Genomic DNA, 18269 nt, shown 5'->3' on the forward strand with positions numbered 1-18269 from the left:
TAATTACACAAAGAATTAGATTACAAATATTTGTATGAACTTAACCCTGTAATCAATACATACACTTCTAAAGCCTCTAAATTCTTAACCTAATCAAATCTTCGCTGAAAAAGTCTTTTATGTGCATTCTGCCTGTGACTGATAGTTTACACTTGTTTGGTTAGAAAGAAGAATATATTTTAATATCATAAAAGTGTCCAGCTTCAGGTTGTGGTGAAGTAAATGTAAGAATATATTTTACAATATTATTTATAGTTCAAGAACAATATTAATTTCAAGAACATTACACAAACCGAAGCAACTTTATTATTCATACATCATTTTTAGAAAGAAGAAAACAAAATTACATTAAAAGCTACCTGAATTTTGTTTATTCAGATTTTTGGTTCCGTTATTTTTCTCAGCTGGTGCCTTTTTTATCTCCATGAGAATGAGCACTATTGTTTTATTATGGACAATAAAACTCAAACGGGTCAAAGGCATAAAATGATGTTATTTATTTACTTTATGCTTTATTTTCTATGTATTGTATTTGATGCTGTAAAGCACATGCCCAGCTGCTGCTGTTATAAATTGTATATAAACAAATTAAGCTTTTAACTTAATTGATCACACTTATAAAGCAAATATATAAAAACGCACTTCAAAAATCCAACAGCTCGAGGCAATGCTGCTGACCGCCAAGGACTTTTAATTTGAATGAGAAACGTTTGCCATTTCCTGTGCATGCATTAATTGGAGATATTTAATAAGATCATTTCACTAGTGGAGTAAATTTAGGTCAGCGTTCGGCTGCGGAAATCTTGACGTGTAGATGAATTGAAAAATACATTTTTACACTAATCATGTAAAAGCCCCTTGCGAGACTAATACAGTTTATAAACGAATAATTAAACGTGGGCTGTTCAAGAGGGCAGTGTATGCAGTGAGTCTGACCACAAGACACTTTTCTGCGAGATGAGCGTCGCGTGATGTTGATCATCAGACGATGCGCGCGCCTCCGAGAGAGGCGAAGAAAGGGGCCGAAAGCTTAATATCACGTGTATCGGTGCACAGTAAAAGCCATGTTGCTTAACAACTGTGTCAGACAAGAGGGAAAAGTTGTCGTAGAAAAGCATTCCCCGCCTCCTGAATGAAAATACGCGAGCCCTATTTTCCACGCCTTCAAACACAAGGAAAATACCGAGAAATACGAGATTTTTTTTTTACCGGATGGGTGTTTGGTTTCTGATCGTAACCCAAGAGGAAAACGGTCGTGATGAGCTTTACGCCTGATAAAACGCTAGCTGAGCTGAACACAGTGTTGTCAGAGGTAGGCTCGTTTGTTGTTCTTGCGCTGAATCGGATGGCAGCATTGTTGTTGTCACGTAGATAAGAAGTTGCTGCAGAATCGAGGGATGTGTTATATTCCTTTGCCGTATTTTCCTTTCCTTTGAACTTAAATGCACCTATGGTTGTTTTAATTTGCGTGCTCGTATTGCTTTGTTATTGCATGTAGGACAGGGCATTGTGATCGGTGCTGTCTTTTTGCCAAGAGTAAATACGATAGCATTTCATATTCATTTTATTAAATGAGTAGTATAGATAAATAATGCATCATAGATTGCACCCGTGAACCCTTGTAATGTTTCATTTAAAGAATATTATGCTCTTATTATGGATTTGTGTCATATATAAACGCTCGCGCACACACACGCAAAAGCAAATTCCTATTTTATTTTTTCAATAAAATTGTATAAAACCATCCTGAAATGATCCTGAACAGCCTTTCACATTCAACCTTTGATTACGTTTTATTTATTTGTCTTTTTTCTGTATGCTAGTGTACACCTAACAGTTACAAAAATGACAAAATTAGCAGATACACTACCATTCAAAAGTTTGGGAGCAGCATGACTTTAAACAAATGCTGTTCTTATGAACTCTCTGTTCACTGAAAAATATCACGGTTTCAACAAATTTATTAAGCAGCACAGCACAACTTTTAAGAATAATAGAACATGTTTCATAAGAACCATATCAACATATAAACAATTATTTAAAACGAAGCTTTGAAATCACAGGAATAAAATGCACTTGTTTGATTAAATGCATGGTAAGCATAGATTATTTATATATATATATATATATATATATATATATATATATATATATATATATATATATATATATATATATATAACCTCAAAAAAACCTTGTATATGCGTTTTGAATTATTGTCTCGGATGACTCATCATATACTGCCCAAATGTTCACAAAAATGAGAGCCTCCCATAACCACAAGTAGTAAATTGTAGTTTAATAGACTAATAGTAATTATGATAATAAAGGACTTCAGGATTTCATGCTAAATTTTACTGTTTCAACAGGAAATTGTCAGTAACAAAAAAAAGTGTAATTGTTAAAAAAAAAAGTATTTATAATGATACTTTGAGTGAGGAAATGTTTTTTCCCTGTTTACACTAAGGTGATCTGCCCAGGTGAGGTGGCGTGGTGCTGACAGATATGGAGGTGGGAAGTCTGCCTGTCGAGCTCTGGCGCCTCATCCTGGCGTACCTGCCTCTGCCAGATCTGGGTCGATGCTGTCTGGTGTGCAGAGCCTGGCGGGAGCTCATTCTGAGTTTGGACAGCACACGTTGGCGCCAACTCTGTCTAGGATGCCCTGAGTGTCGTCACCCAAATTGGCCCCGTCGGCCCCACCTGCCCCCGGTTTCCTGGAGAGAGGCTCTCCGTCAGCATGCTCTTGCCAGCCGCACCTGGACCCAGAACGGCTCGGACCTCCACTCGTCTGCCTGCCTCCATCTTTTCCGCCGGAGGAAAGACCGCAGGGTTTGGCATGTGGGGACAGTAGCGGGAGGCGGTTATGAGACTCTTAGGGGAGCGCTGGCTGCGGCAGGGCCGTACGATAAGGTGGTGCTCCACGCGGGTGTGTATGAGGAACAGGTGGAGGTGTCCCTGAAGGTGCCTGTGGAGATTGTTGGAATGGGCAATTTGGGGATGTGTCGTTGCTGGTTAGCTTTGATCAACAGTGCCCAACAGCGAGGCTGTGCAATCTGGTGTTCATGCCGGCGTGGTTTTCACCCGTGGTTTATAAGGTGAGTTTTCATACTTCCACATCAAAAGGATGCAAATTGTAACATCTGTGCTTATTCAACGAGAAAACACTGGCATCCATAATTGGCTGCTTAACACATTCTAAACCCTATTAACTGAGGGCTTCATCTCAGTGCCCTTAAAAATATATTATTTACTCTTTCCCTCAGCAATTTCATGTTCTTTCTACAGGTTTTCTGTGTGTGTCTATGTCTGTCTGTCCATCCATGCGATGATCTATGTTCCTGTTTTTCTGTCTGTTCATCTATTCATCATCCATCCTTCCATTCTCTCTCTCTCTCTCTCTCTCTCTCTCTCTCAAAAATATAAATACTATTTATCTGTATATCTAGCCATCCCATTTTAAGGCTTCCATAAATGAGACCAAATAATAATATTTTAATGGAAATCAGGTAAAAACAGTTGAACTTCACAAACAATATATCAACATGAAATTAACAAACAAAATAACACATTCTTTTCTTTGAAGTTTTTTCTGAAGGTCACAAACTTGAACAGTATAACATTTCAACTGTAAATTTAGAGGTTTTTGTTTTATACACTAGACATTGGTTTTAACAAACGAAAATCATTTTAATTGGATGAAATGTCTCAACTAACTAACTAACTAACTAACCAACCAACCAACCTCAATTTTCCCTTTTACACTCACCAACTGTTGTAAATCTGGCACCAGGCTGTCCAAACTCGGTCCTGGAGGCCGGTGTCCCGCAGAGTTTAGCTACAAACCTAATTAAATAGGTTAGAAACCTCAATGCAGCTGTGTTGAGGCAAGTTGGAGCTAAACTCTGCGGGACACCGGCCTCCAGGACCGAGTTTGGACAGCGCTGATCTAGCATCATCTGCATCTCCATCTCCAGGTTTTTTTTTTCAGATTACAACAAGCAGAGCCTTACTGCTTTGATTGGATGACAGACGTCCAATTACATGGACAGCAGGCTGTAAATTAGGTGAAATGCTCCAGAAGCAAAAAAAAAAAAAAAACATGAGCTGACATGTGATGCACATTGTAATGGACTCAGAGTTTGAAGGGGTTAAATTGTTAATCAAATGTTTTGCACACAAAATCACAAATATTATTTTTAACACCCATTCTGAGCCTCTGTCTAAAGTGAACGGTTTTAAAGGGTTACAGCACCCCAAAACATTACATTACCCTCATGTTGTTCCAATCTTGTAAGACCTTTGTTCATCTTCAGAACCTCAGAAACGAGGACATCGTCAAGGACATGCATAGTCTGGATCCAACCCTTAAATAATCTAAGATGACCGTACACCAGAGAAGAGGTGATCAACCCCTCAGCAGATGCCAGTCCTCAGACAACATACCTAATTGTTAAATATACATACCAAACCATATGTATATGTATATATTCACAAAATGGCACTATAGGGTAACACAGAGTAGATGAATTGTTGATGAAGTCGCCATTATTGTTTTCTTAGCACAAAACGTCTTAGCTTAATAAAAAATTGTGGTTAAACCCCTGATGTCACATGGACTGTTGTGCCGATGTCCTTGCTGTGTTTGTTAGCCTTGATTGTGTAAGGACCTTTGCAGCCTATGGGAGGGTCAGAGATCTGTCAGAATTCATCAAGAATATTTTAGTTTGTGTTCAGAAGATGAACAAAGGACATATGGGTTTGTAACAACATAGGGGTGAGTAATTAATGATAGAATTTACATTTCTGGGTGAACTACCTTCATACAGGAAACAGTATATTAATATTTAAACGCTGTTATATTGTATTAAGATAATCTTGATTCTTATTAAGACACTGTTAGGTTTCCTATAGTGTTATAATTACATATTTTCTCTTTTCTTTCTTAGACGTCTTCTGGTCATGTCCAGTTGGACAACTGTAACTTTGAGGGCTGTCAACTGCACATCCGGGGTCCAGGGACGTGTCAGGCTCGTTTCTGCTCCTTTGCCCAGGGCAGCTCAGCCCATTTTCTAGGAGTGGCCATCAGTCTAATGGACAGCTGTGAGTTCTCAGGGGGAGATTCTGCCTCTGTCACTGTGGAAGGTGCTCCAGTCTCTGAACGCAACTGGGCCTTCAAACACCTGATTGCCTTGGCCAAGACCTTCACCATGATGACTAGTAATGCGTCAGCTGAAATATCTAATCAGAGCGGGAAAGACAGTGTGGGTGCTGGAAGTCATGTAAACACACCCTTGGAAGGAGTTAACACAATGGAAGGCTGGAATAAACAGGAAGTAGATTGGGAAGCAAACTGGGCAAAACAGAAAGGTGGAGATAGCCTTCTTCCAAGTCAGGATGGTACAATGATTGAGGAGGATGGCATGGAAACGTCGAGTGAGTCAAGTGAGGAAGATGATGTGCAAGACGGTGAGAAAGAGCACGTGCTTAAAACTTTCATATGATCAGCACGGACTGGCACATCTCACCAAAGCAGATACGCCCGATTCTTCTGCATTTCCTGCGCTGTTGAGTCTGTCTGCAGAACTGCAGAGGGATGCAGAGGCACGGGACTTGGTTGCATCGGTTCAAGGCTGCCTGCTGCGGCGATGTCTGCTGCGTGATGGAAAAGGTGGCGTGCACCTGTGCAATCACGGTCAAGCTCGACTGGAGGCCAACGTGTTCAGAGGGCTCAACTATGCAGTGCGCTGCATCCAGAATGCCAAAGTGTGTAAAACCTGCGTGTTAATGTCCCATAAAGCTGATGTGTGAACGTTTGACAACCTTAAAATAACTTTTTCAAGTTTAAGGTGCAGTAATATATATATGGAAGGTTTTAGTTGGCTTGATTTGCCTGAGAAGTATAAATAGGGCAGCTTTAGGTGCTTTGGGAAAGATTATTCACTATTACTAACAGTATTGGGGGTAACGCATTACAAGTAACGCAAGTTATGTAATCAGATTACTTTTTTTCAAGTAGTAAAATAACGCATTACTTCTTTAATTTACAAAGTTTACTTTTTTTGGAAAAAAGTAACACTAGTTGTTTTCCCATTTATTGAGTGTTGGGAGAAATCAGAAGGTCAGAGTCGTGTGAATGTAGTGTGTAGTTCTAGACTAAACGTGAATGTGCATTATTTCATTTTGCGCAAAAAAGATTTAGTATTCATCAAAATTTATTAAAATGGTGAAATGCAAAAAATGACAAACCTACAATATTTATATACGGTAGCACAAATCTAATCCCATTTTTTTAAAATATCTTTGCTGATGATCTAGTTGAACCGTACTAATAAGCAAAAATTACTTTAGATAAACTTAAAATTGTGCTTCATTGTTCTTTAATTGCTGAAGAGTATTATATTAAAAACAATCAAACTGTGCTCATATTTATAAAGTAATGTAAAAGTAACACAAAAGTAATGTAATGCATTACTTTCCTAAGTAACATAATGCATTTTAATGCATTACTTTTTAGGGAGTAACATAATATTGTAATGGGTTACTGTTAAAAGTTACTTTCTCCAACAATGATTAATAATAATACAGCCCTGAGTGTTGGTCAGCCAGAATTAAAATTTTAAAAAATGTATTGTTTATATTCCCCCAATTTTTATAATAAAGTGCTCTGCTCACTGAAAGTTAATATAAAAAATTCTACAATACAACAATGACAATTTATTATTAACCCTAACCATGACACTGTTAAATGTAATATATAGCAAATCTTTTTTGTACTGGATAAATAAAGGTAATTAATATTATAATTGTTTTCATTTTAGCGCTTTAATTTGAGAAAAATAGTATAGAATTGTAATACTGACATTAATCCTTTATCAGTATTGTTTTATATATATATAATATATATTTAAGCACATGCCAGTTTTTTCCTAAAATAATTTGTCATTCCGTGCTGCTGGTTGCACAAAAATCACACACAACATATTTAATAATAGTGCAATGTCATTAAATATTTTCTGTGCAAATCTTACACTCTCTTTTATCTTCTTTTCATTTCCTGGCTCTCTTTCACCAATGTTTTATGCTGTGTGTCTTTTTCTGTTTAGATGGTGATGTTGCGTAATGAAGTGTGTGGGTGCAAGGCGTCTGGTGTGTTCCTGCGACTCTCTGCTCAAGGTCTCATTGCTGAAAACAACATTCATTCCAATGGGGAAGCTGGTCTAGACATCCGCAAAGGGGCTAATCCTATTATACTGGTACACATTTCTTTTAGTATGCTGAAAGAAGGAGGAATTTATACAGTAGATGGATTAGATCAAAGTTTTTGTTTTTCTTACCCCAATGACAGTTTTTTTCAATGGTGGAAAAACTATTTGCCAATGTTGTAAAAATGTATGTTTCTATTATGCGGGTTTGCTTTTTAAATTAGTAAGTGTAATCAGGAGAGCTAGTGCAGAGGAAAGTTTTGAAAATATATTGGAATTTCCACCATGCCAAATGTGATACGTTGTTTTTTTTTCTTTCCCTTTCTTTTTTCCTGACTACAGTGTAATAGAATCCACAGTGGCTTGCGTTCCGGGATTGTTGTCCTAGGCAACGGGAGAGGTTCTATACGCAGTAACCAGATCTATGGCAACAAGGAAGCTGGCGTGTATATTCTTTTTAATGGCAATCCTGTTGTCAGGTATACAGTGCCAGGGTTATTGTGTTTTATTCAAATAAAGTTGGATGACAGGAACAAAATTAGATATATTTGTTTGCTATCATGAAACTAATAAGAATAAAGATCTGATTTCTGTTTCTTTCTCTCTTCGTGACAGTGGAAATCACATTTTCCAGGGCCTCGCAGCAGGCATAGCTGTCAATGAGAACGGAAGAGGACTTATCACTGGTCCGTTTGACTGCAGTACCATTTTCTGTTTGGCATATATGTGCTTCAAACACAGTAGACCTTGACCTTTTAGTGTTTCCTCAGGCTCTTGAAAAAGCTGAATTAAATTATGCTAAATCAATTTGAACTGCTGCTTTACTTCTCTCGTATCTGATAGAGAATGTTATAAGGCAGAACCAGTGGGGCGGTGCTGATATCCGTCGAGGAGGAGATCCAGTTCTTCGCAATAACTTCATCTGTTACGGTTACTCAGACGGAGTGGTGGTGGGAGAGAGAGGGAGGGGCCTCATTGAGGGCAACCATATATACGGTGTGCAAATTTCATACTCCTGTGTTTAAGGCATTTGGCAGATGTTATGCATGCTTTGTTTATTCTGTAGCTGATATGCATTAGAAATTATTTAAGTGTGTGATAAGAAGTAATTTTTCCGTACATACTCCACCCCAAAATGAAAACTTTGTCATTAATCCCATAAACCCCACGCCGTTTCAAACCCGTAAAAGCGTCATCTGTCCAGAAATGTATGAAAACAGTTAAAAAAATGAATTGTTTACCGTAATAAGAATACAGTAAAAATTACAGTGGTCTAACATTGTGTTGTTCAACAAAAGAGTTAATTATTTTGGTCATGATGGTCATGTATAACTGTGTGTTTTGTAGGGAACAGAGGCTGTGGGGTATGGGTAATGTCATCTAGTCTACCTCAGCTCATTGGAAACCATATTACCCATAACCGCATGTATGGGCTAGCCGTGTTCTGCCGGAAGGACACAGAGTCTGCTGTGAGCCGAGAGGGCTATCGCTCATTACAGGAAAGAGAGAGAGGAGTCGGGGTTGGAGAGAGGGACAGAGGAGCTCCAGAGAACTTCAATGAGGAAGGAGAACTGATGGCATGGGAAAGCGACATCGATAGCGAAGATGAGCGCTTTTCTTCTCGCCGGCCAATCACAGTTGCCCTTGTGGAAAACAACTGCATTAGCCACAACGGAGGTGATTATTAAAAAATAATGTGTGTATATGTTTGTGTATATGTATGCATAAATACAAACTTTATATAGAGAAATAAAACCGCTTATATTTTTGGATACAAAAACAATCACGTAGCAGAGATTTACTATATAGTATATGTATATTGCTATCATTATTTGGTGGCCCTTGGCGTCCCTAGTCAACTTCACTTGATCATATTAGATTGACAGCTCACCTGTCTGCTTTTTTCTCCTCTGTCTCTCCAGCTGTTGGAGTGTATGTGAAGAGCAGTGAGCCTCTGAACGTGGTGGCAAACATGGTGAACAGTAACAGAGGAGATGGTGTGTCTGTCATTCAGAGCGCTCAGCTGACACGTTTAGTTGGAAACTGTGTCCTCTGTAATGGCTGGACAGGAGTGGCTGTGGACAGAGAGTGTCGAGTTGAGCTGCGTGGCAATGGGGTTTATGGCAATAACTGTCACGGAGTCTGCTTCCGAGGCGATGGGCTGATTGTGGAAAATGATGTGGTCGGAAATAATGCTGTTGGAATACGAGTGATTGACAATGCAGATGTTAAAGTGAGCATGCTTCAGTTTTACAGTCACATGTTCGAAAAAGTAAAAGGCTACAGTGTCGGTGTCTGAAAATACAGATTTTGAATAGTTTTATTTCTAATTATTGACAATAATCATGTTAATAGTAATAGACATATATTTAAAAAAATTATATCAATAGACCTTTCTTAATACCACATGTATTATATTAGTAATATGTTTATATAATATTACTTAATTTGTTGCTATAATTATTATTACAATGCAAAATACTTGCTTAGAGTATTCTTATAGTATATTTTAATTATTATTAATAATACTTTAGCTGTTAGAAATGATTACTGTGCAATGAATTTCTGTCCAATGTAAGGATAAAATAAAGTATTACTACAATAAAAATATATGCTTAGAATACATTTATTATTATTAATAAAAATAATTTAATAATTATGCTTAGAATACATGTATTATTAAAAAATAATATTATGTTATAAATAATAATTCAATAATTACTGTCCAATCGATGTAAGCATGACATTAATAGAATATAGTATTATTATTAAAATTAATAAATTGTTAATAAATAGGCCTTAGCTATGTGTCAATGATTTTTTTTCTGTTGTAATCATAAATAACAAAACTTTTTTTAGGCTTCATAGATGTGCCTCTAAATGGTAGAAAAAAAATTAGAACAATTTAAAATAGATTTGTTTTAATGGGAAATAAGCTTTGTAATCATTAAATATTATTTAGTTATTTTTAAAGCTTAGCATTATTCAAAAGCACTGGTTGTGTAGTTAATGACTGACAGGGAAGCAAAGCCAAAGCTCATGTATTGTCATCAGATGCTGTCATGTGCTTTGTGTTCTGCAGGTATTGAGGAATCGTGTTCAGGCGTTGCGAGGTTATGGGATTTCTGTAAAGGAGCGGGTCCGAGGTGTGATTCAGGAGAACCTGGTTTATCAGAGCCACCCTACAAGTACTAAAGCTCCCATATGGACAAACAAACAGAACCTGGAGTGTGTTGTACTTAACAACTCTCTGCTCACACCCAGGTTAGATACATTCACTTGTCATAAGCACAAAACTCTCTGACTCTGGACTACAAAAGCAGTCATAAGGGTTTTTGTTTTTTTTATTAAATGAGATTTATATATCATCTGAAAAAAAGCTTTCAGTTGATGCATGGTTTGTTAGGATAGGACAATATTTGGCAGTGGTACAGCTATTTGAACATCTGGAATCTGAAGGTACTAAAAAATCTAAATAATGAGAAAATCTTCTTTTAAAGTTGTCCAAATGAAGTTCTTAGCTATGTATACTCCTAATCAAAAATAAAGTTTTGATATATTCATGGTACATAATCTTACTCATTATCCTAATGATTTGTTCGTAAAAGGAAAATCAATAGTTTTGTATTGTTGGGTATTGCTACAAATATACCCCTCCAACTGGTTTTGTGCTCCAGGGTCACATGTTGTTTAAAAGAATAGGCCAGTTTCATATGTCTACATATAATAATGCACCAAAATTAATTCTTTTTTTTTTTTTCTTATTATTAATTTCTTACCAAAAGCGTTTTTACAGAAAGCTGAAATTGACTAAAATGTTTAATCAACTAATTAATCAAATGTATTTAATAATTGACATTAAAAGTTATATTTAAACATTTAAACTTTAGTGTCAATTATTAAATACATTTGATTAATTTACTTGATTAAACATTTATGAATCAATTAAAACCTTTTTTTACATTGATTTAATGATGGATTGAAGAAAAAAAAAAAAAAATATATATATATATATATATATATATATATATATATATATATATATATATATATATATATAATTTTTTCTTACTCCAATCCATCATTAAATCAATGTAAAAAAAGGTTTTAATTGATTCACAGATTAAATAATTAAATAATGAAAACAAGGTAAGTAATAAAGTGCATATGTTTAGCTGGGGTTTTTTTAATTCTGATGTTCATTCATGTTTATTTTGTGCTGTAACTAGTAGTAAAGAAAAATAGCTAATTGGTTCACATTGTACCCTTCCAAAACTGTGCATTACTAATAGTCTATGGCACAACATATTTGATCTGCATTACTCTTTTTGTCTTAGATCACAAGCACTTTGGGCCTTGGATAATCCACCTCCTCGTCCCCACAATAATAACCCTTCTAGTGTCACCCCCTCCACACTTCCTGCTCACCTTGCCATCACCATGACAAACAGAATCACTGCCTCTGTAGAAAGTGGTTGCCATAACAACGGCAGTATCTTTTGCTCAATTTTATGAGGTACATATTTCCTGGCTTTGTAGCTCCACAACATCGGATGGATATTCCTACAATGTTCCCTCAATGTGAACCCTGGGTGAAGGAGGTGATGGCACTGCTTCAGTGTTGGATGAAGACTCAAGCACATGACATTCAAATGATCAAAAAGCACTTTAATACAATTAACCAAAGGTAGGTTGCTTAGTAGTCCGATAATCAAAGGAATTTAAAGGATTAAGACCATCTTTCTGATATACTTGGATCTGAAATGAATCAGTCCACTCTCTCTAAATTGATCAGTGTTTAAAAGCAACGTACTGGAGTTTGGATTTGATCATGTACATGAAGCCTGGCTGGTTAACAATCCAGCTGAAAGCACATTCAGTACAGGACACTTTTCTGCTGGAAGCAGATCCCTTCAAATCAAGCATCTATTTACCATGAATTAGTAAAATACGTGGATTTAATTGTCCAGTGGTCCTACAGCCTGTTATTATCCTTTTAGACATTCACACACAGTCAGGAGGGAGAAAGAGACACAAGGGAAGTTGAAGTGAGAGACATGTCACGTGGCTTACTCTCTCTTCCCAAAAGACCAGATCTAGTGCTCAAAATAGAAGATAAACAAATTCAGTGCACATTGGGAATTGCAGTCCTGCTGGCTTCAGCTGAGGTTCTGTAATGGACAACAACAAAACAGTATGCATTGGGTACCACGATGAAGCCAATCACGAGTCGAGGGAATATTCAGCTTTTTCCTATAAAAACACTTTATTTTATTTTTTTATTTACATGTGAGCATTATTGAAGGGCGAAACCGAAAGCTACCGAATGGAAAGATTGAAAGACTTTGCAGGAAATTTTGAAAAAAACTATTCAAAGGGGATAGTCTAACCTAAATATGAAATTGTTGTCATCGTTTACTCTATCCTCATAACCACATGTCATTTCAAACCAGTATGGCTTTTTTATATGATGAAACTTAGAAGACTACTAGTAATTAAATAGCTTTGGTTCCCACTGACTTTCACTGTATGGAGAACAACATGAGAGTGGGTAAATGATAACACAATTTTACTTTTTGTGAACAGTCCCTTTAAATGTGATTTTAAGGGCGCTGATTCAATAGGCCTATCGATGAATCATTTATTTGAACTGTAAAGAGTTGGAATTACATGATTCCACAACGTTCAATCATGTAAAGGAAACATTTAGATATGCAATGGCCACTATGGTAGCCGTTTTATCATTTTGGAGACTGGAAGCAATCATAAATTAAAGCTAGACTTGATTTGAGTGTTGTTTGAATGTCAGTAAACCTTAGTACTAATAAAATAACAAGAAACTAATGATAAATTCTAACTTCAATCAGTCCGTTATCCTAAAGTAGTCACAGGGCCTAAAAGTGATTGGATTCCTTAAGAGACCATGGCTATGTTCAGAATGGAATACTAATTTATTTACTAAACTTTGCAAAGTATATGCTTTAAATTGTCGGTTATTTTTTAAAGATGATATAAAAGTAGGTATAATTCTGAATCCACAAACACTCATTGACCTCATTGAATACGAGTGGCGAGAAGTTGTTGACTTTGCCAAATGTAGACATTTTTACACACAAAATATTTTTTAGTCCAAACAAATAAGATACTGTCATTTCTGTTATTTGATTGTACTGGAACTTTAGAAGTTATTGCATGCAAATGTCGGATGATTTGGTATCGTGAACATTTGCGCACTATGCATAGTGTACATTACTGCAGGAATAGTATGCCATTAAGAACATAGACCATCGCTAAAACAATGGGTCTTGTAATGTGATTTAGTCCCAGAACACTAGACCTTATTTATCAAAAAGTAGCCATCTTCTGTTAGATTTACAGCAGGCTGTTATTTTTGTAATGTTCTCATACCACTGCTGGTTTGATTTGTAAAGTGCAATATGTATCTACATTAATGTGCCTATTTTTACAGTATGGTTTTTATACTTCTTGTGCAGTATAAATATAATGGCTGTCATAGCAAACTAGCTGATTTCTGTTATTTTTGTCTGTAGTTGTATATTGCATAGACATGGACTTGATTTATTTTTTTCTTAAAGATGTTTTGATTTTGTTTTCCTTGTTTGTTATACAATGGAATCGCACCCATGTTGATTGATTGCTAATCACTTTCAGGTATGTGCAAATTTAATGCAATCTATTTGAATAAGGTTGTAAAACTAATCTGAAAACAGGCAATACCAATTTCTGTTAACTGAATAATCTGATTTATTTTCAATTCAGTCTTGCAAGAACACTCATTTTAACGCGTTTAAGTTTGTTTCCAGCTTAGAAACCCATTACTGTCCACAGCTTAGTTCATCCTCTTGCGTTTCCTGCGTTCTATACGTCGATCGTAATGCACCAGTGGAAGCACCAGAGAGGCCATCCTGTGCTCCTCCTGTGTCCCGACCTCTTCTCTACTGTGGGCTGACTGACGGGACAGGGTCAGCCCCATGGCCTTGGCCACCTCCAACATTCTGCACACAGTGTCAAAATAAGGATAATAGGTTTTTAGAGCAGTGTTTCTTATGCTTTCACTCTAAAGCACACATTTGTCTAAAAAAAAAAATTAACTAGGACCCTCCTAACTAGGAGTGTGTTAAACTAAAAATGGGAACCTTTGTGATTTGGCGGTTTATTAACATGACAAGTGTTTTGAGGGCCTAAAAAGGGTTGTGTCAATTACTAAAAAATGATAACGACAAAAAAAACAAAACATTTATTCATCTTAAGTTAACTTCAAAATGCACTTATCCATTATTAAAATAAAAAACAAGACGTATCTGTTAATGTTTAATGGACCGATAATCAAATGTTTTTTTATTAACTATCGTTAACAAAGACTAGTAAATACTGAAACACTGATGCACTGCTCATTGATAGGCAATACATTTACTAAAGTAAACTACTGAAAAAGTGTTGCCAAGAAAATGGTGAATATACAGTTCCACAATTAAGATGTGCAATAATGCATTTGACTTACCTGACATCACTGATGCGTATGTCTCTGTGTAGGATTGTAAGGTTAGCCTTCTGATCACCCATGTGCAGCAGTAAAGCCAAACAGTGTGCAGCCAGTTTCATACGCATAGACGTCGACAAAGTATTCCTGAGGCTAGAGACCAGCAAAACTTGCATTTATATATGGTAACTGTCTGAAATTGTAATTTTTTTTTTTTTTTTTTAAGATGAAGGCAAAAATGAAGTCATAGTTAGAATACACACCTGCCATTGTGGAAACTCTCCACTGTGAAATTCCTCAGCACTTTGTTGTTAATGATTTTAGGACATCCATCCTCAATACCAACTTCAAATGAGAGAAGCAGATTAGGTTTATTAAAGCATCTAGAATATGAAGTTTCAACTCATGCATCTTTAAATGCAATCGAATCGTTTAATTTGGTTTTGATTATGTTGATCAAAATGAAATCAGTTTAAACTTCTGATATATGGTTTTCTGAGCGCGCGCACACACAGAAACCGGCTGTCGCGAGGTATGCGAGTACTAAAAATCGCAATGGCTATACAGAGTCAGCTAAACTAGTGGCACAGTAATGAATACTTCTTTATTTCTTTCAATCACTTACATTTGAAGGTGAGACGTTTCTGTGACGACACTTTGAGAAGGAAGGACAGGTACCAAATACATCGAGACTGTCTGTCACGAGCTGTATCCTCTTTGGGAAGTAATTCAAGATGTCTAAGAACAGTCTGTGGACTAGAGAACACAACTGGATGAATAAAAAAAGTTTTTAAAAATGATCTCGAGCCAAACATTATGGCTTCCTAAAATAGCATTGCATCTTTTACATTGATAAAAGAAAAATCTCTAGCAACTAAACATGCTTTTCAACATATATAATCTGCTTCTGAAGCACAAAATCAGCCATTTAGAATGATTACTAAAAGGACCATGCAAAAACTTAAGACTAAAGTAATGAAAATGCAGATTTATCATAGGAATAAATTACAAATTAAGAGAAATATTTAATCAGAAAACTATTTATACTGTAATAATATTTCAAAATATTAATGCATTTCCAATCAAACAAATGCAGCCTTGGTAAGCATAACATCCTAATTTTAAATTAAAGATACATATTCAAATACATGTAAATAAAAAGGTCTCTATGCATGTTACAATAAAATCATTTAAAAAAACACTAGTCGAACGCATGATGTTCTCCTTACCAGTTCTCAGCTCTCATCTTCTGCAGGTCTTCAGGGGTCAGCGCTGCCATCTTTGCTCCAACATCCTTCAAAGCATCAAACTCATTTGGAGACAACACTAGAAGAAAGTTAAGGATCTCGACACAAAAAAAAAAACACTGTAAAGATGAGTGATAAAACATGGAGAGGTACATAGACAACAAAAAAAGGATACGTTGGTCAAAGGGGTACACATCTTCTGCTTTGTCTGCCTCCGTGTTGCATGGAGGCAGGAAGAGGGCTGTATCCGTCTGAGCCTCAGTTTCAACCACTTCATTACGCAGAGCTTAGAGACAGAATCAAAAGGGTCAACGTCAGCGATACTCTTTAATGTATATTTTAGAAAGCTCATGTAGTTACTTACCTTCCACTCCTTTCTGATTTATGACGTTGGTAGCAGCCAGGGCCACAGCCTGCTGAAGAGTCTCGTTGCCCACCTCATTGAGTCTCCTGGAGCTCAGAGCACGCTTCTGTTTTGTTGTCCCAAATGCTTCAATGAGAGCATCCACCTGTGATCAGACACAGAATACACACCATTGATTTATTTAAATACACATGAAAATTAACCTCTTCTATGGTTGTTCTATGAAACACCTTGGATATTGATCAATACATAAACTATACATTCAACAAAATAAATCAGTTGCCTTTTCTCTGTGTGTCTCAGGTTGCTTTGTGTCTTCATTTTGTGCTGATTCACCTAAAAACACAAACACAGACTCAACAAACGAACTTCTTTTTAATTGACATCCTGTTTGGCCAAACAAGTTATAACGCTCGGTCTCTGCTGTGGAATATTTAGATTGTAGATATTACAGTACTTTTGCAACTAAAGGAGAATAAAGATTAAGGAGGAGCCATAATCATAAAACAAGAAGTTTGCAAACATTATAACTAATAGATTTCCATGGCTTTTTCACATTTAAATTGATAGATATCAATTATTATAGTCAATTACGTTTCAAGACCAGAGAAACAACCAATTACAAAGTTTCTGATATTTCCATGACTATGAGGAGCCCTGAAAAAAATATTACAGACCATATTTACCTGGTATAACAGGAAGCATGTTAAACAGTTGAGCAGTATGTACTTTCATTTGCATAGTTTCCTTGTCAAGAACTCCCACAAAATACCTGTTAATAGAAATTTTAAACCAGAGACAGAAATATTATTGAGCTACTAAAAAACTAATACAGCTCGATTTGATTATAACGATCCTATTGAAACTGATCTGATCTAGACGATGACATCTCTGCATTCAATAATGAAATGCCTTTAATCTTGTCAATATGCTTTACTGACACGCTACTGATATTCTCCGATTTGATACTGTTCAGTATTTTGACAATATGTATTGTAAAAAGCATTGTATGTGACTAATTGAAAACCTTACCTGCACAGATTATTACACTGCAATGATCCAGCCCCAAAATTGCTCCCAGCATAGGGAAGCCTGTCTGACTCTGCAACCTGACAAGCGAACAGGCAATATTTCTGACCACCACATACACCAGATTTACTTACTAAATCACTGCAAAACCCCCAAAACTTAAACGATTAAATGTGCATAAGCCGTTTTACCACAATTCGTCTGGTTTTCTTTCTGGGATTGTCATCATCTGAATGTTTGTAGAGTTGGAAGTCCAACTCTTCTGCTTTTTTCACGTGTCCATTAGAAAATTTAACTACAATGACAAGAATTACGTTTACAAATAGAAAAAAATACTATTTTAGACTCTTTGAGAATACATTGATAATGGTTTACACGTGAACATTACGTGTGCACACGTGGGTGTGTTAAACACATATATGAAGTATAAGAAATATACATTACCATAAACGAATAAGGCCACAATTTGTATTTCGTCTATCTATCTATCATGTTTTTGGATGTTCTAAACTTACCGATAAGCGCATCCTGCCCCGTTTCTTTGTCTAACTTCCACGAGCAGGTCGCCGCCATTGTTGTCTTTTCTTCGGCTGATATTCACACGCAGACCTGCTCGTACAGCGACATCCAGCGGCTGAGAAAACTTTCTACTTTGAGCTGATTGGAAGATTGCTTTCTTAATAGAGCATTATCGCCATCTACTGTGTAGTATCAAATAGTATTTGGGGGCTTGTTCATTTTACGTGGTATGGGTCTAAAATGGACCAAGTTTGCCACGGTAACGGTTCTGTTCAAATGGAAATATATTTGGTTTGGTTTGATATATATTTCATTCCATTCAGTAGTTTATGTAACACAGGTGGCTCTTTCGGGAGTGTGTGTGTGTGTGTGTGTGTGAGCGTCGGGGAAAATAATAGTGTAGGTGC

General features: G+C 36.4%; 2 protein-coding genes across 2 annotated transcripts; one reads left to right on the forward strand and one right to left on the reverse strand.

Moving 5' to 3' along the window:
- Window positions 1-762: 762 nt before the first annotated feature.
- On the forward strand, window positions 763-13723 carry fbxo10 (F-box protein 10). Its single transcript, XM_043247878.1, is given in 13 exon segments — window positions 763-1312; window positions 2468-2980; window positions 2983-3095; window positions 4947-5482; window positions 5484-5763; window positions 7104-7253; window positions 7545-7681; window positions 7818-7888; window positions 8046-8198; window positions 8550-8879; window positions 9125-9435; window positions 10285-10466; window positions 11540-13723. Coding segments are annotated over 12 exon segments (2916 nt in total). The 5' UTR covers window positions 763-1312; window positions 2468-2505; the 3' UTR covers window positions 11718-13723.
- A 226-nt stretch (window positions 13724-13949) lies between these two features.
- Window positions 13950-18087, reverse strand: polr1e (RNA polymerase I subunit E). The gene is made up of 12 exons (XM_043247889.1): window positions 17859-18087; window positions 17535-17638; window positions 17347-17423; window positions 17001-17086; window positions 16598-16650; window positions 16315-16459; window positions 16126-16236; window positions 15933-16029; window positions 15329-15459; window positions 14967-15048; window positions 14725-14856; window positions 13950-14218 (listed from the first exon to the last, which is right to left on the reverse strand). Exons 1-12 carry the CDS (start codon window positions 17914-17916, stop codon window positions 14053-14055), a joined length of 1242 nt encoding a protein of 413 aa, XP_043103824.1. The 5' UTR covers window positions 17917-18087; the 3' UTR covers window positions 13950-14052.
- Between the last annotated feature and the right edge of the window lie 182 nt (window positions 18088-18269).

This window comes from Puntigrus tetrazona, chromosome 1, assembly GCF_018831695.1.
Source record: "Puntigrus tetrazona isolate hp1 chromosome 1, ASM1883169v1, whole genome shotgun sequence".
NCBI classification, from domain to species: Eukaryota; Metazoa; Chordata; class Actinopteri; order Cypriniformes; family Cyprinidae; genus Puntigrus; species Puntigrus tetrazona.

What these genes read in the sequence shown, in the direction of transcription:
- polr1e (XM_043247889.1), bottom strand. Translation starts at nt 17,916, where the DNA reads ATGGCGGCGACCTGCTCGTGGAAGTTAGACAAAGAAACGGGGCAGGAT. An exon ending in AGAAAACCAGACGAATTGTG is followed by an intron (nt 17,424 to 17,534) that starts GTAAAACGGCTT and finishes TTCGCTTGTCAG; the next exon opens with GTTGCAGAGTCAGACAGGCT. An exon ending in CAGTGTAATAATCTGTGCAG is followed by an intron (nt 17,087 to 17,346) that starts GTAAGGTTTTCA and finishes TTCTATTAACAG; the next exon opens with GTATTTTGTGGGAGTTCTTG.